Source organism: Mesocricetus auratus, unplaced genomic scaffold (assembly GCF_017639785.1).
Source record: "Mesocricetus auratus isolate SY011 unplaced genomic scaffold, BCM_Maur_2.0 Super-Scaffold_100007, whole genome shotgun sequence".
Taxonomy (NCBI): domain Eukaryota; kingdom Metazoa; phylum Chordata; class Mammalia; order Rodentia; family Cricetidae; genus Mesocricetus; species Mesocricetus auratus.
The window spans coordinates 85,097,581-85,121,552 of record NW_024429191.1 but is presented as its reverse complement, the minus strand read 5'-3'; the positions used below and the strand labels follow the sequence as shown (position 1 = coordinate 85,121,552).

Genomic DNA, 23,972 nt, shown 5'->3' with positions numbered 1-23,972 from the left:
GTCTGTGATCTCTTGGGAATCTGTGCTTATTTTCACATCTCAGAACAGTGTTCCCGAACTTCCCCGTGGAGCAGAGCCCAGGCAAGATATCCTTCCCCAAGCAAAGGTTCAGCTGTCTGGCAGCTGGGATCCTCTTGATTACAAGCACAGATACTGACTTTAGTAGAAGACAGGAAGTGTCCTTAGGGGCGTAGGGAAGAGTTCAGCCAAGACCAAGGAAGAGGAAAGCCAGGAACCTCCATCATGAACCACTCAAGTACACTCCACCTGCATCTCCTGAGTCTCCTGACTGAATTCAAATCTGTATTCATGGGGGGAGATTCTGATTGGTCAGCCTGGCTGTGGACAGGACCATGGAATATGGCCACCATGGGCGGTTCTATGCCAGGACATTATTCCCAGGGGAACAAGTCACACCACAGAGGGACAGCGTGACTTAGGGATGGCAGATGGCTTGGCTCCTACTTGACCGTGTGTCCAACCATCCATAGCCTAAGACCTTAAAGAGATGCCTCTGTTTGGAGGTTAAAGGAAGGGGCTGGTGAGTATCTGCTTTCATGACTTTTCTTGTTACTGTGACAAAATGCCTGAACAACACAACTTCGGGAGCGAAGGTTCGGTTTGGCTGAGACTTTGAGGATGTAGTCCATCACAACCAAGAGGCGGCGGTAGGACCACGAGGCAGCTGGCCATATTGCATCTTTAGTCAGGAAGCAAAGAGTGATGATGCCATGCTCATCTCTCTCTTTTTGTTTAGTCCACAACCCCAGCCCATGGGGTGATGTCATCTAAACTCAGAATGAGTTTTCCCACCACCTCACTTAAAGCCTCTCTCATGACCTCACTAACATGGCCGGAGGTTTATCTCTTAGATGACTCTAAATCCCATCAAGGCGACAATCAAGATTAACTCTTACACAGTCAGCCCTTGCCAACCTGATACCCAAACACGTCCTTTTAAGTTCATCACACGCTATCCCTGATTCTAGCAGGTTTACGGTCATAATGCACAAATGCGTTCGTTCCAACTTCAAAACACTCCATAACTGCAACAGTTTCAACACCATTCAGAAATATAAAATCTCTTTTGGGATTCAAAGCCGTCTCTTCACTCCGAGTCCCTGTATAATTAATAAACCAGTTACGTTCTTTTAGCGTTTGGTGACATGGAGTAAATATTCCCATTTTAAAGGGGAGGGATGTGGAGAAGAGCAGGGAAAGATTGAGTCAAAGCAAGACTGACACCCAGCAGCGAAAACACGAAATACTGCAGCTCCATGTCCAACACCTGGAGCTTGTGGTGTCATCGTCTAGGTAGAAAGGGCATTGAGTAGCCGCACCTCTCGGTTCTGTTTGGGGCAGCACCCATAGCCTCTCTCTCAGGCTGGCTCTGCCCCACACCTCCACCTTCCCTCCACAGATATCCTTTGGTCCTGGTATCTCCAACACTCTCCTGGAGTTGCTACTGCAACGAATGCTTCATGCTCACCTCAGGAAGTCACCCTTCGGGGGTTTCCTTGCAGGAAACTTGACCTCAGTAGCTTTCTGAACTATTGACACAGCCTCTGTGACATGCTAACACTTGACTTTTGCGTGCCTGCAAGACCAGCCCCGTGTGGATGACACAACCAGGTTCTAGAGCCAGCTGAAGCTGTAGCATGGCCCGCCTCTACCTCTGTGTGCCTTGACTGCTGAACCTAAGAAATCGCCTCTCCAGGCTGTTTTGAAGTGGGGAACCTCTTTAGAGGAAGTCTCAATTCAGGTTCTCTTCTTATGAATGAGTTTATTTTGTTCCCCAGTTTGCTGTCCAGAGCGCTGAGATTATAAGTGCATCCCACCATACCTGACTAGCCCAGCACATCTTCACGTCACCATATAGGACACGAAACTCCCAACACATAACCATGAGAACCAAATCCTAGAAGATGCCTTCTTCCCAAGCCCTAGTCCCTGGAGCCCCTCTTCTGTTGTGTTTGCAAACACTGTGGTTTGTGATCCATCGCTCCTCATGGCGGTGCTCTCCTACAGCCGACAGACAGTCTGTGAGGAGAGCCATGGGCTGGAGCTCCCACACCTACCCATCCACCTGCCTCCTATTCTCTCCCTGCCCCTCGATCTGACAGCAGCCAGCAAGAGGCTGCCCAAGGGCCTCAGGCAGCCGTAGAAAGCTGCTGACTTAGAGCCAGGGTTAAATGTGTCCTTACAAGGGGTTCCAATGCGAGGAGACATGATGAAGAGAGAGAGCTTGTTAGTCCTGGGCAAGCACAGCCTGCCATCTCCCAGGCAGCTGAGCTCCTCTGGGACTAGAGGCAGACACCCAAGAGCCCTAGGGTAGGGCAAACCTAACGGGCCAAATGATGCCCAGGCAGGCTGGGAATAGCATCAGAGACATTCAGCGCCTCCAGAGAGTGAGTCATGAGGGGTTTTTCTAGCTGCCAGTCACTCTAGTCTCACAATATGATCTCACCCTCACGGTGGCACCTTGGAGCAGGTAGCATTAAATGCAGCCCCCTTTACAGGGAACCTCAGGCTGCCTTTGTATCCTAAATCTTGACGACATTTTTAAGCCTCAGTCCCTCATCTTTACGCCCATCTCTGGGTCTTCTGAGCCTTCTTTCTGGGCTGCCGTCTGCCCAGCACTGCTCAGGGGATCACCCCTGCAGCTTCCCCATGTACCCCGTCCAGCACTGAACTTCCTTGAACCCTCAGATCCTCGTCTCACTTTTTGAGTAGGATGCCCACTCACCTCCCCATCTGCGGTATCTGTCCTCCCAGACAGGTTCTGTGTCTTTTCACTCCCATGGGGCCTGGCATCAATGCAGGAGTGCTGGATTAAAGAAAGAATGGGTTAAGGGTCAAATGAGTGAACCACATTTTGGTAGTTTGAATGTAATTGACCCCTGTAAGCTCATAGGGAGTGGCACTATTAGGAGGTGTGGCTTTGTTGGAGTAGGTGTGGCTTTGTTAGAGGAAGTGTGTCACTGTGAGGGTGGGCTGTGAAGTTTCCTATGCTCAAGATACCAACCGGTGTCTGAGTTCACTTCCTGTTGCCTTTCTGGTCAAGATGTAGCCAGCACCATGTCTGTCTGAATTCTGCCATGCTCCCTGCCATGACGATAATGGACTGAACCTCTGAACTATGTAAGCCACCACCTCAAATATTCTCCTTTATAAGCGTTGCTGTGGTCATGGTGTCTCTTCACAGCAATAGAAACCCTAACTAAGACACACATCTAAAAGGAAGTCCCTAAAGATCACAGAAGGACAAAGGCCTTCCAGGTGCTACGCTAAGGCTATCAGAAGAAGTGAGAGGGGGCTGGGGATGTAGCTTGCTTGGGAGACAGCTTGTCTAATGTGAACAAAGCCCTGGGTTCAATCCTCAGCACTGCAAAAGCTGAGTGTGTTGGAGCACACCTGCAATCTCAGCGCTTAGGAGGTGGACATGGGAGAATCTGAAGTTCAAGGTCATCCTTAGACGACCTTGGGAATTTGAGGCCAACCTGGACTGGGGAAGACCCTGCCTTAAATGTTTTCCTTTAATTTAAAAATTAAACAATAGGATCTGGTAGTGGTGGCGCACACCTTTAATCTCAGCACTCGGGAGGCAGAGGCAGGCAGATCTCTGTGAGTTCAAGGTCAGCCTGGGCTACAGAGCGGGTTCCAGGACAGGTTCCAAAACAACACAGAGAAACCCTGTCTCAAAAAAAGCAAAAAAAAAAAAAAGTACATGGCCTCTGCCTTTTGGAGCTTTTTCTATTGACAGTTCCTCAGTGGTGATGAAGGAGAGGACTCCTCAGAGAACGTGTGGCTAAGGAACCTGGCCAAGGCTGTGGTGCCGAGCTCAGAGAAACAGTTTATCCCAATCCCGAGTGCTGGGATTAAAGGTATGCGTTGATTTTTGCCACAGCAGAAGTTCTCTGAGATGTAGTCACCTGCTGAGGTTGACAGTCTAAAGTGACTGGTCCTATCAGAGGACAGCCATCCTCCAGCGCCGTCCCTCAGCGCGACTCCGGCCATCTTGTCGATCCTCCATTGCTTGGGGGTGGGGGTAAATGGGCACACTTCCTGCTCCAGCGTCTGTCTCGGGCCTTGCATGTATCACTTCGGCTCACAGTGCAAAGGAGAGCATGGCCACCTACCCCGTGACCGTACCCATGGGAAAAGTTGGAAATCCGTAGAAGCCACATGCCCTGTGAAAGGGAAACAAATATAAGGAGAAAATATTCTGCTACATCTCCAAGACCCCATCATTTAGAAAATAGCAGGTGCTCAGGAAATATAATGTTTCACGAAGAAAGTGAAATCTATGATTATTTAACGGGGTCTTGAAGTGTCACTGTAGGCCAAGAACTTGGCACGTCCTTGGAGTGCAGCCCAGCCCACCCTGCTTCCCAGAGTCTGGCATTTCTCTGTAGGAACCCGGGGGAAAGTTTCCCAGCAGCCTGCCTCACTGCCACTGGAGAGCGGCCAGCCCGCAGGAGACCAGAACATGCCAATTGGGAAATCACAGTCATTAGGAAGTTTCTTTGGAGATGGGCGTGGAAGAGGATTATGAAGAGGACCTCTACATGGGGAACAAGACGGGCCTAAAGAGAGCCCAGTCCCTCCGGTGTATTGGCCTGCATGCCTGGCCAGGGCACCCAGTCCCAACTCAGTGTCCCAGGTTAAATGACTCCCCCACCCCCAAATCTTGCATTGGCATCATCACTCCCGCACTTCAGAATATGACCTTGCTTAGAGATAGGGTTTTCAGAAAGGTCACCCGAGGTCTGAGGGGGCTGTCGAGATGGCTCAGCAGCTAAAGGCGCTTGCTGCCAACCCTGATGACCTGATTTGATCCCCAGAATTAAAAACACCTGGTAGGAGAGAGAATTGACTCCCAGAAGTTGTCCTTGGACCTCTGCCGTTATGTTGGAGCTTGTGCTCATGCTCACATGACGAGCAGAGCTACAGTGCTGGGGATACACTGCCCCCAGATGAGAGGTACCAAAGCCTGATCTCTCAGGCCTAGTGGTCTGGGATCAAATCCCAGGTGGGTCCTTAGCAGCAACGTATGACGGCCATCGTGTCTGCCCTCTGGGATTAGAATAGAGGCTGTGTTGATAAAGCGTGAGTGCTTCAGATAGTGCCTACCATACGACAGACACTAAGTGATACCACGGGTTTCACTCCCGTGAAAACCTTGCCACCACCTCCTGTCCCTCAGCTCTGCTGAAGCCTGGCCACCCTCTCAGGGCTCTGCCTGGCCCACAGAGTCCCAGATTGCTCCTGACCCAGATGAGATAAGGCATGGAAACATCTGTCCAGGGCTGTCACACTGTTTCTTCCCTTCTCCCTGGTAGTGGGATGGAAGCTAACCCGTGGGTATACAGCTCTAGGAAGTTGTGGCCGTAGAGCGGCATGGGGGCAAGAGACCCAGAATGCGCTGGTCTGAGATAAAGACTTGGGCCATTTGGACCCTGTACCAGAGCTGTGAGCTACATGCTGCCACCCCATCTCGGTGCTCCATCAGTGAATTCTCTCTAATTTGGGCTAATTTGGAGATTGCCTAAATAGAAAATGTTTGCAAAATTCATAAGATACAAAGTTAGCAGTTGATAAAATGATTCAGACACAGGTGGCAGGTGTGGTCTTTGCGCTTGCCTTGGCTGATTTGGGCATTCTCTGCCTATACCCTGTCTTAGCAGTGGTCCATGTGCAGGTCTTGTTTTGTTTTCTTTATTTCTTTTCAATTCTTTTTTGCGCGCGCGCGCGCTCTCTCTCTCTCTCTCTCTGTCTCTGTCTGTCTGTCTCTGTGTGTGTGTGTGTGTGTGTGTGTGTGTGTGTGTGTGTATGTAACAGGATAACTTTGTGTCATTCATTAGGTGCCATCCATCTTCCCCCTCCCCATTTTTACACACTGGTGTGTGGTATGGGGTGTGTTTGCACATGTATGAATGCATATGTACGCAGGTTATATGTACATGTTAGTGCCTAAGGCTGCTGTTGTGACTCATCCTTGATCACTCTTCCACCCTGTTCTCTAAGGCAGGGGCTCTCAGTCAGACCCAGAGCTCGCAGATACGGTTAGTCTCAGTATCCAGCTTACTCTGAGATCCTCTGCTTCTGCCTTACAGACCCACCAGCGTCTGTGTCGGTTCTGAGAGTCCAAAATCAGGTCCTCATGCTTACACTGAAATTGCTTTAACAGCTGAGCCTCTCCCTTGCCTGCATCCACTTTTCAAAGACAGGGTTCAGTGACTCAGGTAGACTGGCTACCCAACAAGCTTCAGAGATCAGCATCACACACACACACACACACACACACACACACACACTACCCAACAAGCTTCAGAGATCAGCATCACACACACACACGCACGCACGCACGCACGCACGCACACAAAACAGCTGAGGAGTGAATGAGTAGGTAATGACCAAGCAATGAAAATACCATTGAGGAATGAGTAAAATGAAGGAATGAAGGCATGTTGAGGAGTGGTGAATGAATGGTTTGTGAATGAACAGACACGTCCCACAGAGTACCTGCCTCTACTTGCCTCTTCTGCATCTACACTGAGCCCTTAAGTGCTCCTTGACCCAGTCCCACTCTCCCTGGCAGATATGAAGCTGTCATACCAAGACTTAGACACTGCCGTTCCCTCCAGCTTCACAGCAGGAAGTCATTTCTCCTAAGCTAGCTTGGTACTCATGCTGCCTACCCTACCCCTTGCCCCGGTAGATGGAGGCAACTGCAGGGTTGGGGAAGAGCACTCAGCCAAGAGATGCACATAGACTCATGCAGCTGTTGTCAAGCACACAGCAGGCCTCACTTTTCTCCTCCTCTTTCTAGAATTGGGCAAACGCCTAGTGGCTCTACCTTGGGCCTCTGTAGTGGGCTTGTGCAAGCGGGTCTTTGGGCCTCCCCAAGGCACCTCCCCCTGTCTCCAAAGGAGATGTTGTTACAGAGACGCAATGGGCTGATGTACAGAGCACACACAGTATACCTAAGCTTTGACCTTTGACTTGAGCCCGAGTCCAGGTTTTCTACGGGTAGTATTTGCCCTAAAGGTGGCCATCCTAGGGGACCAGACCCGGAGAAGAAGGAAGCAATGGCCCCAACTTCAAAGAAGCAACTCAGAATGTACTGAGGGAACCTGAGCCTAAGGGACAGAGACTGGAAAAGTTTCTCCACCTGCTCCCATCCCATCCTCCCCCTGTGCAAAGTATACGGGTGGGTAACCAGGGATGGCTGCAGAGCTGTTCCCCCAGGCAACCTACCCATTGCTGAAAGCAAAAAGCAAGAAGTAATTGGTGCAGCTGAGTTGAGGCATGGATGGGGGCGTATGCACAAGGTTGACGGCTGCATTGGACAGGAGGTGAGCAGTGTGGTGTCTGTACGCTTCTGGCTGGGGATCCTAACTGCTGTTAATGCTGTGGGGCTCAGAGTGGCGTGCTACTCTGGGAAGGCGATGAAGGAGATACAGGATTGTTCGAATGATCACTTATTATGAAGTCAGCAGCTGGCATTCTTTCCCCTAGGATTCCCTTATTAGAATGGGCTGCTAAGGTGCCTCTTATCAAGGTGTCAGATGCCAGCATCCTTGAAATGACTCAGAGAGTGACTAACTACCCCAGCTTTCATATTAAAAACCTTGTCTCCAAAATCCATTGGGTTCATGGGATTGGTCACCTAGGCTGTCTGGAAGCATAATCCTGAGATCCTGTGGTACAACCTTCAAAAGGATCCTGGAAGGAGAAACTACCCCATCACCACACACATACACACACACACACACACACACACACACACACCACACACCACACACACTCCTGACACCACAGTCTTTACCTGGCTCACCAGCTTCCACAGCTGAGGTCATCTGCAGTCATTTCAGATATGCTTCCATCACCATGTTTTCTCTTAAAGGACCCAGCCTCTTTTAATAAGGTTTAGTAGTTCATTTAAGACGCGGCAGAAAATTCAGAAAACACAAAGGAATTTGCACACTCATCTCACTCATTATCCTGCCACCCAGACATAAAATAGCGGACATATCCTGGGAAATTTCTTTCCAGATGTGCCCTATGCCGGTAGATACACTTTTGAAGAAAGTGGCTCGTGAATGGGTATACTCGCTAACACACCTGCACATCTTCTCCACAGGAAGCCATGGAATCACAAACAGGAGTAGCCCCTCTGGCTTCTTCCTTCATAGATGAGAACAACTAGCTTCCTGATATTCCTGAGGGCCACTGTGTCCCTGTGAACACAAGCCAGTGACCACCATGCCCCTAGTGTCTCCATATTCTTGTAGTGGGCTCAGTCCAGGGTCTCAGAATGGACCGCCCTAAATATCACTTAGCAGACAACCCAGTCAGTGTTCCGTCTTGCTGAAAAAGAACTCAAGTGAGGTGGAAATAGCTTTCTCTCCTACTTCTCTCATCAGCCATTAATTTTCTCCCTGTTAAACGCCTCAAGCCAATGCTAACAAAATTAAACTTGACAGAGATAAATGTGAAGTCCTCAGGACTAAAACTGTTGCACTCCACATAAACAGGTTGAGGGAGGTGAGGTAGCTCTTGTGGAAAAACTCCCAGGAAACTGAGGTGACAGGAATGCTTGGTCCCATTAATAGAAGCAAGGACCCCAGAGAAGGAGGAGGGTGCAGCCTGAATGTTGGATTCGCTATTGGATGCTCTACCTCAGGACATAGAGTTTCCCAACTAATCCTGAGGAGAGAATGGGAATAGAGAAGGCTCTTGGAGCCACCAGGGGAAAAAAATAAAACAAAACTAAAGATATCTGACCAAGCTGGACATTTAAGGGAAGAACCTCAAATTCTTAGCTCCAGGGACAAGGATCAATCTCTTTCTGACCAGTGGGGACAAAACCCGTGGTGACCGCCTGCTCCATCGCCTACTCCATTCATATCACTTTAAAGCAAGGCCACAGGCCGGGCCTACTGGCGCTAATCTCAGCACTTGGTAGACAGAGGTAGGTGGATCTCATGCGTTCCAGGTCAGCTGGGGCTACACAGTGAGACCCTGTCTCAAAACAAACAAACAAACAAACACCAAAGCTATGAAAGCTAATGAATGCACTGCACGGCCTTGTTTACAATTCTGTAAAATAATAAGTAAGTAAAGAAAGGAAGAGGGGCCTGGGACACAGTTCAGCGGTACAGCCGCTTGCTTAGCCTTCTCAAAGCCCCGGGCTCAGTCCCCAGTGCCACAAAAATCAACTCATTAATTCAGCTCAGCGCCACTGTAACCGTAGAGCTGAGGACAGTGGAATATGTCGGAACGATGCTCAGAGCAGATGCCTCTGCGAGTGTGCAAGCTAGTGTTCCGGAAGCTCAGCTTTGTCTCCCGGTGAACATACAAACACTCGACATCCTGATGTAGGCTACAGCCCTTTTCCTTCAGCGACCTCGATGAGGGGCTTTCCTTTTCATTCCTGTGGGTTCCTTTTAGGACTTTTCCTGCGTCATTTGGGTGGATGATGATGGCTTACTATTTTTCTAATTTGAAAATAAAAATTTTCTCAAGACCGAAATTCTTAATTGGGGAGGCGTTTGTGATTGTGCGTCAGTGGCAAAAGCAGATTGTAGATAATGTATATGATATTCCATTACTACAGTCATACCAGAGCCCAGTTTGACAGTCTGTCTTAAAACTAAGCATGTTGCCGGGCGGTGGTGGCACACGCCTTTAATCCCAGCACTCGGGAGGCAGAGGCAGGCGGATCTCTGTGAGTTCGAGGCCAGGCTGGACCGATAGCCTCCAAAACAATACAGAGAAACCCTGTCTCGTAAAACCAAAAATAAAAAAAAAACTAAGCATGTTGCTGTCATATGACCCAACAGTTGGACCCCTGGGCATTTGTCCCAGAGTGGTAATAAACATATTTGCCCCTAGGACCTGAACACCCACAGTGACACTGTTGGGAACAGCTAGAAACGGCAGACATCCGTCAGTGGGTCATGATTCAGCAGAGATGAGGTTTCCATACCAGGGAACACTGCCCAGCCATGGAAGGCACAAGCCACCAGCACACCAACTGGAGATAAGTCTTAGGAGAATTGTGCTGAGTGCAGACGCCACTCTCCAAAGGTTACCATGCCATGCCTTAGATCCCATATGTAGAACAGTTTTCAAAGGACAGAACTACCACAGTTGGGAACCCTGTGGAGGCTGCTGTGGGTTCTAGACAGACTGGGGTAGACAGGAAGGTGTGTGTGCTATAAAAATGGGGCAAATGGAGACTAGAGGGATCCTTGTGATGGAAGGTTCTGTATCAAAAAGGTCATTGTTGCCATCCTAGATGTGACATCATGCTAGTTTTGTCAGGAAGCTGAGTAAAGGGCATTCCATGTCGTGTTATTTCTTCTTTATGTATGTGTGGGTGTGGCTATGTGTGGGTGTGGTTATGTGTGGGTGTGGTCATGTATGGGGTATCTATGTGTGGGTGTGGTTGTGCATAGGTGTGGTTATGTGTGGGTCTGGTTGAGTATGGTCATGTGTGGGTGTGTCTATGTATGGGTGTGGTTGTGTGTGGGTGTGGCTTATGTGGGTGTGGTTGTGTAGGGTGTGGCTTATGTGGGTGTGGTTGTGTAGGGTGTGGCTTATGTGGGTGTGGTTGTGTGGGGGTGTGGTTGTACTCGAGTGTGCTCATCAGTGTGGGCATGTATGGAGGCCAGAAGTTGACTTAGAGATGTCTCTCAACTGTTTTACTATCGTGCCTGTGTGTGTATGTGTGTGTGAGTGCACACGGATATGTGTACATATGTAGATCTGAGTTACTGCTGGGTCTCCCTTCATTGTCCTTCACTTTACGTATTGAGGCAGTCTCTAGCTGAAGCCAGGTCTCACCATGTGTGCTAGTCTCAGCAGCTTGCTCAAAACTCCGTGTCTGCCCACACACACCTCTCCCAAGCACACCCCACCTGAGGTTCCAGGCAGACCTCCTTGCCTCTCAGACTTTTCATCCTTTCTGGGGATCTGAACTCCAGTCCTCACGCTTGCATGCTGAGTCATCGTCCAAGACTTCTCCACCTTATTTTTGAGACAGGTTTCTTGCTGGTTTGGGCTATACTTTGCTGCTTGGCTGGTGTGCCCAGGATCCTCCTATCTCTGCCCACCTCCTGACCCCACACCTTGCAGCGACAGAGCACCGTCACACCTGGCTTTTTACATGGGTCTGGGGACTCAGATTCAGGTCCTCCTGCTTGAGTGATAAGCACTGATCCATCTCCCCAGCCCCTCTATAGTAATTCAAATTTTTAAAATAGAGACTGGGGTCCAGGAGTAGGATATATGCTTCATAGGACTTGGGATCGACCCCCAGCAGCGCCCCCCCTTGAAGCTGGAGGATAACCCTACCTGTATGCGTGTGCGTGGGAAGTTATAAGAAGACAGACTACAAACCCGGGAAGTCGGCCACAGGATTGTCACTCTGAAGAGCTTATTTCCTTCTCTTCCAGCCTCTTATTATTTGACTTGTTCCAACAAGCAGGTGTGACTTGGTGATTTTTTAGACCCATGAAGTGGCAAAAAAAAAAACCCGCAAAAGAGAAGTGTTGGGGGTGGGCAGTGGCAGCCCTTGGGCATGCTGCTCCCTCTACTCATCTTTTATAGAAAAGGCTGGTTCTGGATCTGAGGAAACGTTTTTTAAATCTGGGGTGGCAGGTCTAGGAACGAGGTGGAGGCTGTGGCTGGCCCACTCCAGCCTCTGCCAGTGCGCCGACCCCCAGTGTGCCACCCTGGGACCAGCCCATGCTAATAGTCTATCCCTTCCCTCAGCAGCCCCTGCGTTTGCTCAATGACAACCACTCGGGGACATGTGAAGTAGAACACAGTGACTCTGAGGCCAGCAGCAGCAAACCTCCCTGAGTCATCACCACAGGCCGAGAACCCCCTTGCCATTACCATCTCACATAGTTCTAAGGGACCTAGGAGGTGAGAGCTGAGGTTATTGCCACGGTGTAGGTGGGGAAAGTCGAGGTTAACTGTGTTCCCGCAGAAAACACTGTGAAAGTACTCCCCCACCTAAGAGAGCACCTCTGAGATCTTCAGTCGTCTCCTGGACTCTGATCTGGGCCCGGGGAAGCACGGCTGCTACAGTGCATACAGGTCTTTGGAGCAGCTGGCTGAAGGGAGATGGGGGGGAGCTTGGAGTTGGCCAGCTGGCCAGCACCTCATTTGTAGCCAGGTAGGAAACCGGCATGCTCCCGGCTCAGCAGGGAGCCCTTAGTTGGACACACGGGAAGACAGATGTGCCTCTGGCACACACCCAGCCTCCAGCACTGCTCCCACCCGCTGTGAGGTCAGGCTGGGCAGCTAGAGGCCAGCAGGATGCTTGGCAGCAGCTGCGAAAGAAAAAGCACTGGCTGCAGCTGGAAATAGACCAGCTCCGGCCAGTTACGGGACTGGGGGAGGAAGAGCTCGGCCGGAGTCAGGCGGCTGACTAGACATGAGAGTTGGCAGGCACAGGCACAAAGTGGCATGACTCCTTCCCTCCCCGTGTGACTCCTTCCCTCCCCGTATGACTCCCTCTTAGCTGGTGTGTTTAGTGATGGGCATTCCCGGGCTACCAGGCAGCAGAGGGTTAGGAAAAATGGATGAAAGATTCTGGAAGGGAAAACTGTCCTGTCCTCCTGCAGTACTGAACAAGCCAGGAATCCTGCTCTTCCAGCCTTTTAGCCCTTCCAGAAGTTTCTTGGCTTTCTACCACCAATCAGATTGAAGGGGGTAGAATCTTCAGTCCATCCTAGCATTTGGTGTAAGGGAATCGCGATGTGCTGTATATAAGTACCGCCCAACCTTTGCCTTTCTGAGTCTTGCTCTGCCTGGAAGGCCCTCTGCCCATTGTCCAGGAACAAATTCCTGGTCATTTTTCAAGCTACAACTCTAGAATCCCCTTGGGTCTGGGGATCTTACCTGCTGTTTGAAGCCTTTTTGCCCTGACAGTGACTGATGGTGTGTTGTTTCATTCTTGGGGATGTCAAGGCTTAACCATAAGTGATATCGTTGTGAGTGAGATTCAACTGTTCTCTTTGTGTGTGTCTGTGTCCCCACAAGGGCACTAAGCAGCGGGGACTCCAGATCCAGCCTCTCTCCCCTCGGCCCCTGTGACCTGCCCAAAGTCCCCATGTCTGGAATGAACAGTTGTGTGAACCCACGAGACACTCACAGCCCGTGCTTTCCCTTGTTTCTTCCAGGCATCTATAAGGGACACTGCTTCAGGATCAACCACTTCCCAGAGGACAATGATTATGACCACGACAGCTCAGAGTACCTCCTCCGTGAGTGACAAGTACCCCCACTGCTTTGCATGAGGAGGGGAAAGGAAGGGAGGGGCTAGAGAGGTGAGCCCTGTGGACTTGGCCTCAGTTCTTTGTCCTGGGGGCTGTGAGGGTTTTCATTCAGAAGTGCTCAGAGGGTGGGGGTATCCCAGCAGCGCCCTGACATGTGGGTGCCCTGACATGTGGGTGTCCTGAGTGTGGGTGCATACCGTGGGTCAAGGCCCCAGACCCACAAACGGTGGGGTGAAGCTTCAAGGGACTGCTGGTGGAGCAAGTGAGGTCCAAGATGGGAACTTCCACTGGGGGTGTAGCTCAGTTGGTAGAGCGCTTGCCTAGCTGTACAAAGCTCTGGCTTCCGTTAAAACCCAGCTTGGCCCATGCTGTGATCTCAGTACTCAGGAGGTGTGGAGGATGAGGAAGGTGAGGTCATCCTCTGCTGTATAATAAATGTGAGGCCAGGCTAGTTTACATGAGCCCCAGTCTCCAGTTTAAAAAGAAAAGATGGGGCTGGAGAGACGGCTCAGCGGATAAGAATGCTGGCTGCTCCTCCAGAGGACCAGGGTTCAATACCCAGCTTCCCAGCACTCACAAGGCTGCTCACAACTCTCTGTAACTCTGGTTCCAGCGGATCTGACACCCTCACACCAATGCACATAAAATAAAGCTAAATTTTAAAAAAGAAGGAAAGAAAGAAAGAAAAAGATACGAGCTTTCTGAGCCCAGTATGATTGTTCACACCTATAATTCCAGCCCTCAAGAGGCAGAGGCAGGAGGATCAGGGGATCAAGGTGCTCCTCTGCTGTGAGATGAATCTGAGGTCACCTGAGCTCTGTGAGGCCCAGTCTTGAAAAAGCTGAAAGGCTCTGCATCGTCCTGAGGGACAGAGCATCACGGGCACACTACATAGGGATTAACTCACCAGCCAAGACAGTAGCCTCCTGGAGTGCTAGGAATCCCGGAGTTGGTGGAGTTGGTGATGGAGGTGGCAGGGTACCCTCTGGCAGGTGGCCCTAAATCCCTTCAACCCCGACTAATGCAGGCACTGACTCTGCCTGTGGGCTGCTCTTAAGCCCTTGCTGCCATCTGCCCCTGTGACTCAGTGGCGCCTCCCAGCTGGTACCCACAGCACATGCTGAGCTGCCTGTGCTCCTGCAGTCTACCCAGAGTTCATCTGTGGGCCTCTGAACACATCTTCTCCAGAACACAGGAAGACGCAGCCAGAGAGGGGCTAGAAATGGATACTAGAATTTCTGTCACTCCTCCTTCCCCATCAGCCAAAAGACAAAAAGAGCTGCTCCTCACAGAGCCCCTGGGGCTCAGGCCCAGCCTCATACATGGAGAGTCGATACCAGCGCGTCCTTAGAGAGAGCGCAATTCACTGTGCACCTGACTGGGGTTCTTTCCCCTACAAGAAAGGCTTTGGACTATGAGTCATCTGATGAAATAGAACAGTGCACGGTTCCCATGGAGCTGAGGCCATGTCAGGCTGCTCCAGCCAGGCCCAGAACCTGAAATAATATGACCAGAGCCCTGCCTCCAATCCACCTCCCTTATCTTCTCTCTCCCCCTCCTGCCCTCTGATTCTGCATATTAGGGGCCCACGCTCTACCAGGTAAACGAGATCCCCTTTGAGTGGCCGGAGATCGTTGTGGAGGTTGCACAGTGTACAACTGAAGGATTGCTACTTTCATAAATTATGGTGTGAGTGGCATCCTTCCGGTTCTGTGAGGCAGAGCACGTGAAAGGGAGATGGAGGGACGGGGCTGAGTGGCAAGAGCTGTGACCCTTAGGAAATGCTGTGGCAGCTTCTTCATTTTGCAGCTTGGCAGAGAGAAGCCTTGGGAGTAGTAACTCTATCAGTGTCACTGTCATCCAGAAGCCAGCGTTGGGAGCCCTGGTGGTTTGGTCCATAAGTCAGCCTCCTGGGCTCCAGGATGGGATAGAGAAGGATTGAGTAAGGGTCTGGAGTCACACAAAGCATGTGACCAGAAGCTTCGGCCCTGATGTCACAGGTTCTCCCACCAGCAGTGTCCCCTGGGAACCCAGGAGACTGGAAGTGCCTCAGAGTGATAGTATCAGTGTGACAGTTGTCTCTCTCACAAAGGACATGTTCTCAAATATACCAGATCCCCAGGGAGACCTGCTGGTTCGTAACAAGCCCAGAGGTACCCAGGAAAAGAATGGCAGATGCCCCCAGGCCTGCAGGCTTTGGCTAATGGTGAGTTTGGAGGTAGAGGCAGAGGTGACTTCCTAATAAGCTAGTGTGTGCCCATTCGGAGATAGGGCTGTGGAGATAGGGACACTTGGCCCTGAAATGGTTTCCACATTCCCCCAGAACAGAGGGATCCAGCTGATTACACAACTCCAAGACCTGTGAAGGTCATGGTCCCTGTAGCCATGAGGCCTGTGTCTCCCAGGCTGCCCTGATTATCAGTATTCAGTGTCCTGGTGTCTGTCCAGACTGTTATCTCCAAATTGTAGAGAAGCCCAGGAGAGTGGTCTCTGGGGGCTCATGTGATGGTCTCATTTGTTTCTTCATTCATTTAACAGAAACGTGTGACTCTGTTGTGTACCTGTCACCATCCTGAGCAAGTGGGCTGCAGTGGCATGGAGACAGCTCTGCCCTCCAGGCGCTCATCTGGTGGCAGAGTGCAGGGACTTGGAGAGCACAAAAGGTTCTGTGGCAAGGGGAGCCCCCCCCACGAGACAGCAGGCCCGAGGCTAGGGGACTCTCACCCTACCTTAGAAAATTCAAGAAACAAGTCAACCCTGACCTTCAAGCCCCCAAACCTCCCAGAGAAGCTAAACTTGCATTTTGAGGTGCACTATTGTCGCTGAATTCCTGGGGGCTCTGAGCATTGCACACTCACAGCTTAAGCTTTGAGGGAGCCACTTACACCCTGCATAGTCTCTTCCCTGAGTGTGTCTTGTCCCCACAGTCTCTGCCTGGCACCTCCCTCCTAAGTTCAGGATTTCCAGTTAGACGGAGGGTGTCTGTGCCAAGCCTCAACGCTGGTGTGGAGGCAGCCGTGAGTCCACCGTGAAGCCTAGAGTAAGCTATAAGACAGTGCCCACCCTCCAGACAGACAGGTTTTTCATCCCTGTGGCTTGATGAGGTCTTGTGCCTCGGCCAACTCTAGCCTGCCATCCCTCAGTCACGTGTTCAGCGAGGTACTGGAGCATCTGAGCCCAAGTGGCAAGAGACAGGTGCTTGTAGGACTCACCTAGATGGAGGCTGTGAGCCACAGGCCTCCAGTGTCTTTGAAGGAACTGGAGCACCCTTCTGGTGGGGGATGTCCTTCTGTATATGTTTCTCTAATTGGTTGATGAATAAAACACTGCTTGGCCAATAGAGGCAGGAAGATGGGTGGGACTGGGAGACGAGGAGAATTCTGGGAAAGGCAGGCAGAGAGAGACTGCAGAGTGGCGTCATGTAGAGACCGGGAGGATAGGACACGCCAGGCGTTCTCTGGTAAGATAAGGCCATGTGGAAATACATAGATTAGTCGTTACGGGTTAATAACTAAGACAGAGCTAGCCAATAAGAAGCCCTAGCCATCGGCAAACAGTTTTACAATTATTACAGCGTCCATGTGCTTATTTGGGGGCAAGGTGGCTGCGGAACGTGGCCGAACAGAAAACTCCAGATACACCCTTCTCTCTGGGTCACCTGACTGGTCTTCAGAAGGCAGGACAGGGTCTTGGCCTGAGTCTGGCCATCTCAGCTCAGAGGCCTGTTTCCGAAGCACACCGGAAGCCTCCTCCCCAGAGCCTGTGACTACAAGAAAGCTAAGAGGAGTCGGGGAGGAAGTGCTGGGGAGAGGAGTTTCATTTAATGCCCCCACACAATCCCTTCTCTGTGGAGCAGGGGCTCACACTGTGGGTGTACAGAAAGGAGACAAACACCGCCTTCAGAGGCTGCAAGGCCCCAAGCCAGTCAGCTGGCTCAGGAGGGGCACCTACCCGCACTTCCTGACTCACAGCCCTCGGCTGGCGCCACCAAGGCCCACGCAACTAGATTTCTCTAGAGCTATAAGGACACAGAGAAGGCCGAGTTCTGAGCATCTTCCATGACCTCCTTGCCATCCACCCAGATGCCCAGGGTGGAGAATGGAATCCTGCCGTGTGCGCTGGTGGGCATTCACTTCCTAAGGGGCTGTAGGAAACCATCCTGGACCATGAGACTGAAAGCAGCAGAAATTGTCTCCTGGGTGGCAGCTGGAAGTCCAAAGGGGGACACATTGGCAGGACCTTGCCCTTCTGCATGCTCAGGGAGCAATTGCACTGCTTGCAATTTGGGAGCATCAGAGTTTGTTGACAGTGTCACTGCCCTCTGACTCCATCCTTATAACCCTCTCCACGGTGGTAGAAAGGTGCTTATCCCTGGACTCAGGGACCACTTGGTCCATTCAGATGGTCTGATGTCGAGCCCCTAAGGTCCCTAAACACATATGTAATACCTTTTCCCATGGGAGGCCAGATCCACAGGGAGAGGGCACAGCCAACCTTCCAGCGTGGTATCACTACAGTGGCAGGGTATGGAAAAGTGAACTCAGGTGGTCACTGAAGTTCCCCGGCCCTGCCCCACCCACACCCTGGCTGAGCAGGGGTAGAACAAGGATTCAGACATGGTTCTGGTGGCCAGAGTGGTAGGCAACGTCTCACCGTGCCCTGCAGCCTCATCTGTGACTCTCGAATGTCATGAGCTCGTGTGTCTTCATCCATGGGCACAGTAGTGATTTGCTGAACAAAGCTAGTCACTTAGGAAGTGCCCAATGCAGCTGGCCTTGTGCTAATCACTCCACAGAGACGAAGCCAACCACAGCACCATGGGCCCCGCGAATTCATGGCCTTAATTTGTGAGATTTTAGTCCTTATTCATGGTTTTACTTTGCGGGGTTTTGGTCAACAGCAGTTCGAATTTATGAAATGGGAAATGCCAAAAGTAAAGAACCCTGAAGGTTTTCAAAGTGACTTTTATTACAGTACAGTGTGACAGTGGTTCTATTTCATTATTAGCTGCTATCAGTCACTTTCTAGATTTGATTTGTCAAAAAAATCGAATTTATCGCGGTGGATTGGCAGGATGGCTCCAGGTAAAGGTGCTTGCTGTGTAAGCGAGCCTGGAGCCCTGAGTTCGGCCACGGAACCTGCGTAGACAGAAGGAGAGAACCGAGTGCACAGAGTTGTCCTCTGACCTCCACACATGGGCTGTGGCACAATGCATGCACATGACAATAATAATAAATGAAAATTTTAAAATGTTAGCTTTATCATGGGTGTGTATGTCTAGGAAAACACAGGGTCCTTGTAGGATTTGGTACTTGGAATGTATCCCCTTACAAACGAGGAGACACTGAGTCATTAAACCCTGTTCCACAAGTGGCGAAAGTGAGTTTTTGAAGAGTGGAGCGATTTGCCTAAGAACACAGCATGTCACAGAGCTGGACCCAGTCCCATTTAATGTGCTGAAGCCTGTCCCGCCAACCATCCATCCAAGCCGGCTCTTGGGCACACCACTTCCCCGCCTTCTGATGCACAAATGGGATCATTTAGGAGAGAGCTTAGTGAGCTGAGAGCTGTTACATGAATGTCATGCCATCCAGAACATTAGTGACTGTTGCTGTGGCCTTCCCAGTGCCACTGAGGGACTCCAGTCCCTCCCATCTGAAAGAAATGTGGTCCACACCCAGAAGGAGGCCCAGGGACCTGCAGACAGAGCTGGCTATAGTCACTTGGCTTCTGGATGGGTAAACAGCCGAGTTAGCGCCATCAGTTGCCTGTGTCCGGCAGCAGGACTCCTGGGAGACACACCCATGGCCATGGCAGGGAGGATGGCTGGGCTCACTGCCCTCTCTGGTTTGTTCCTACCCTGGCCTAGGCATTGTGCGAGCCTCCAGTGTCTTTCCCATCCTCAGCACCATCCTGCTCCTGCTTGGAGGGCTCTGCATTGGCGCTGGGAGGATCTACAGCCGCAAGAACAACATTGTCCTCAGTGCAGGCATCCTCTTTGTGGCCGCAGGTAAGTTGGGCTGCCCCTCTGGAACAGGAGCTGAGGCAGTCTGAAGTTAGCACGAGGTTAACTGTAAGAGGGTGGATGCGTTAAGACTGAGGCACGGGAAGGGGAGTAACTGCTTAATGGGGTTTCCTTTTGAGGGGATGGCAGTGTTACAGACAGGATTTCACACACCGTGAAGGGTTGCACACGTTGTTAAGTGCATTAAATGCCGCTGGATTGATTGTGTCCTGCAGAAAGGTTAATTTGATGGTGTGCGAATTTCACCTCATCTCAGGGTGTGTCGGGTGTGCAAAGTACAACTGAGGTGCTGGGCTCTGGGTGCTTTCCAAACCTGTAACAGGGTTGGGAGCTGACTGAGAGACTCCTGGGATGCCAAGTCTCAAGGGAGTGTGCCGTGTAAAGACAGGGTGAGGGACTGGCCTGGAAAGGACAGAGTAACAGCCACTCACTCGGTATAGGATTGTGTTGGCTGTTACGAGCTAGCTGGGGATGGACTGTATTGGGGAGTTGGTGGGTTAAGGGTGAATGTGGCACTATTCTGAGGGCTGTGGTCATCACGGATTTCAGGCTCTTCTGGAAAATGTAGAACTTATCTCTCACAAACACTCAGGGGCTGTGGTGGGGCGCATAGCTCGAAGGAGGAGGCAAAAGAATCTGGAGTTCTGGCTGGGAAAGATGGCTCCATGGTTAAGAACACTGGCTGTCATTCTCTATAGAGAGATACCTTGCTCAACCTAGGCATAGCAGGGCATGGGTCCTGCCTCAACGAGGTGATGGAACAGACATAGTTGACTTCCTCGGGGAGACCTTACCCTCTTTGAGGAGCAGATGGGAGGTGGGGTAGGGGGATATTGGGGGAGCAAGAGGAAAGGAGGGAAGGGGAACTGGGGAACTGGGGAACTGGGATTAGAATGTAAAAATTTTTTAAAAGAACACTGGCTGCTCTTGCAGAGGACTGGAGTTTGATTCCCAGCACGCACGCACACAGTGACTCACAACCATCTGTAACTCTTCCGGAGGATCTGATGCCCTCTTCTGGCCTTTGCAGGCAGTCATGTGGTACATAGACATACATGCATGCAAAACACCAATACACAGATACACAAAATAATTTTTTCTGAGGATCAGGAATTCAAAGCCAGCTCCTGGGGAGGTCTAAGCCAGCCTGGGTTACATGAGACTCAATCAAAAGCAAAGATAAGAAGGAAGATAAAAGGAGGGATGAAAAAAAGGGTAGAAAGATGAAAAATTAGTTACCAAGCCAGGTATGGTAGCCATGCCTGTAATCTCAGTGCTTGGGGAGGTGGAGAATTAACTGGAAGTTCAAGGTCATCCTCAATTACTTAAATTCAGGACATGCCTGGACTACGTTATACTCTTTCTCAAAAAATAAATTACCTTAATAAACAAATATCATGGAGAAGACTGGCCACCAATACACCTCCAGCGGCCTGTTCTCTGTCCTGCCATTACTGCTGTGAGTCTGACCTCTAGTGTCTCCCTGCCTTCCCTTTCAGGCCTCAGTAACGTCATTGGCATCATCGTCTACATTTCCAGCAACACGGGCGACCCCAGTGACAAACGCGACGAAGACAAAAAGAGCCATTACAACTACGGCTGGTCTTTTTACTTTGGAGCCCTGTCGTTTATTGTGGCGGAGACGGTGGGCGTCCTGGCCGTAAACATTTACATTGAGAAAAACAAAGAGTTGAGGTTTAAGACCAAGCGGGAATTCCTTAAGCCCTCTTCCTCCTCTCCTTACGCCAGGATGCCGAGCTACAGGTACCGGCGACGGCGGTCCAGGTCCAGCTCCAGGTCCACCGAGGCCTCGCCCTCCAGGGATGCGTCCCCCGTGGGCCTGAAGATCACCGGGGCCATTCCCATGGGTGAGCTGTCCATGTACACACTGTCCAGGGAGCCCCTCAAGGTAACCACAGCTGCCAGCTACAGCCCGGACCAGGATGCTGGCTTCCTGCAGATGCACGACTTCTTCCAACAGGACCTAAAGGAGGGTTTCCATGTCAGCATGCTGAACCGACGGACGACTCCCGTGTGACCTGCCCACCCGTCTCCGCACTGGCCTTCCCCAGAGTGGCTGTTGGTGTGACATGCAACAGGGTGACCCTTAAGATTATAGACAGTGAGTTGGAGCCAGGGGCAACCCTCCCTGGCGTCCAGAAGATGCCGTGGACTGGCTCAGAATGAAGGAAACCCGGAGACCAGAAGCAGGGCTAGGATAGAAACTGAAGGCTGGCTTTCTCCCAAGACAGGGCGTATTGCTGCCCTCTGGGTCTCTGAAATTTCCCAGGAGGCCCAAGAATTGTCCTGAAGCTGCATCAGCCTGCCTCTTGCAAACCAGGAAACCAGTCATGCCAGAAGATGTCAAACCGCTTCCCCTCACCTGGGCACTGGGCCACAGGAAGGCTTCTTCCAGAACTGGGACCTCTGAGCTCCCATCAGCTGTTTCCTACCCGCAAGTTCCTGTGTCCTGGAGCCCTCGCTCCATCCCCCTCTGTGTCTCCCTCTCTCGGCCTCTGTCTGGCGCCCTGGTGGAGCCTGTGGTTGTAAGAATCATCGTCCTACGAGAAAGTTCTATGGCTACCTGGTGCTTCGGCCTCGAGCTGTCCTGTGGCCAGTTTCTCTCCACCTCAGGAGACGAGGCATCTAAGGCAAAGGCAGAGGCTCTGCTGGCTTTCCTGCCTGCTTCTGGAAGTTTCTGCCGAGCTGAGCATGGGCGGGACATACTAACTGAACTTGGAGATCAGGAGGATCCCACGGGTCTGAGGAAAGGTAGGCATACAGCCTCTTGCTGTGTCCCTCCCCACTTACCTGAGGAGCCACTCTGTCCTCTGAGTAACAGAGGACCCTGCTGGGAGACAGAACCATACCCCCACCTCCTAACTGCTGTCCCAGGACAGATGAACAAACTCCAGCACAAGAAAGGGCAACCTGAGGGTGACAAAAAAGAGCATGCGTTTCCAAATGGTTCTGAATCATGGCGTACCGAAAAACCAACAGCAGGAGAACAAGCTGCACTCATCTCCTCATCCTAAACAGTAGCGATGACATCTCCCCCAACTCCTGTCGTTATAATTTATTCTGCCCACACCCGAAGGACTCCGTGGACATTTGACTCAAGGGGCCGCCCTGGGCTTTCTAACTTTGCCTGAATTGAGGATGAGTTCTGTGTTTTACAGTTTGTCCAGCCGTTCCCCCTTCCCCTCTGGAGGTGAGCAAAAACCATGTGAGTGTGCCCAGGTTAGAAAGAACACTCCAGAAAGTGGAACTCACCCCCCTTTTCTATAACACGTGTGCTTTCTAAGGATCAAGTGTTTCTTACTTTTTGAGACTTCTTAATCCAATCTTGAACATTCATCTGTGACCCCGGTAACTGTCTCACTTAGAAGTGACAAGCCAATTCTTACCTCAGTCGCCTGCTCACGGAGCCCCCTAGGCTGACTCAGACCCAGCTCCATTTGTCCTTCCCTGCCCGCCCTTCATCCCTGCCCCCACGACCCCAGAGGAAGACATCCCAAGTCATAGCTCCAGCCAGCGGCCCAGGAGCTAGTGAGCAGAGATGTGAGCATGCCAGGGTTCCTTTGTACTTGCTCAAAACTGCCCCCTCCTGGCCAGGTTGGCTCCTCGGCGTGTGTCAAAACATCCCCGGCAGTGAGCACCTGTGTCCCGATGTGTGGTCTGTCCCTGCTGCAGGCCTTCTCCCTGCCCACCTCCCCAGCCACCTTCCCCTCCCCTCTCCCGCACTGTAACATCTTTTGAGGCCCACCCCCAGGGAGACCCAAGACCTACGTCGTGTCTCTTCTGGAACTGAAGAGGCCTATGGTAAACTTCCACACAAGCCACCTTCCCAACGGTGGTCCCAGGAGTTTCCATGATCCCACATAAGAAAGCTGTGTTCCGATGAATCCTACCTCTTGTCCATTCCCAGGCAGAGTGCACAGTCCCAGTCCAGGGACCCAGAAAGAGCTAGAAGGAAAAGGAAGAAGAGACGGGGGTAGAACACAGGGTGGAAAACCTCAGCTGCTCTGGCCCTCGCAGCCTTTCTGACTGTTGGCCTCACTCTGGGGACCCTGGTTGCCAGCTTGCCCTCCCTGTCGGACAAAGGGAGCAGAGTGGGCCCTACTGCTAGCAGCCTCAGATTGGATCCCTCCCTGATGGGACATGAAGCCTGAGCCCATCTTCCCACCCCTCCTCTGTCCCAAGTTCTCCCCTGTGTGTTTCACCAGTTAAGCCCCTGTGATCCTGTACCCACCAGTGGTTTGGGGTTGTTAGTTCTGTCTCTCTTTTTTTAATTAAATAAAAACATTTTTAAAATGCTCTATTTTTTCATATAGTAGGTGGGGGGGGTGTTTCCCTGGGATCCTTGTGGGTGTCTGGTATCCCAGGTGTAGGCATTGTGTGGAACATCCAAGACAAGGAGGTTGACAGGGTGAGGGCAGACGCCATGTGGACAAGACTGACTTCTCTGGATTGACTCTGAAGACCAGGCGAGGCTCTGACCTCTGGAGAAGGCACCACTAAGACTCGTTTCCATGGATAAGCTGGGAGCAGCTAAGTAAATCACTGGTGGGATTTGACCAAAACCTGAACTCCCCGAGCCATGGGAACTCAGCACATCCAGGGACACATTCTCCTAGGCATCTTCCTAA

General features: G+C 51.3%; 1 protein-coding gene across 1 annotated transcript in view; it reads left to right on the top strand.

Moving 5' to 3' along the window:
* Window positions 1–23,640, top strand: part of Cacng4 (calcium voltage-gated channel auxiliary subunit gamma 4) — a 55,695-nt gene extending 32,055 nt beyond the window's left edge. The window contains exons 2-4 of the mRNA XM_005069990.4: window positions 13,203–13,286; window positions 19,168–19,308; window positions 20,823–23,640. Coding sequence (XP_005070047.1) covers window positions 13,203–13,286; window positions 19,168–19,308; window positions 20,823–21,361 — 764 coding nt within the window. The 3' untranslated portion in view covers window positions 21,362–23,640. The remainder of the gene's footprint in view (window positions 1–13,202; window positions 13,287–19,167; window positions 19,309–20,822) is intronic.
* Window positions 23,641–23,972: the final 332 nt, after the last annotated feature.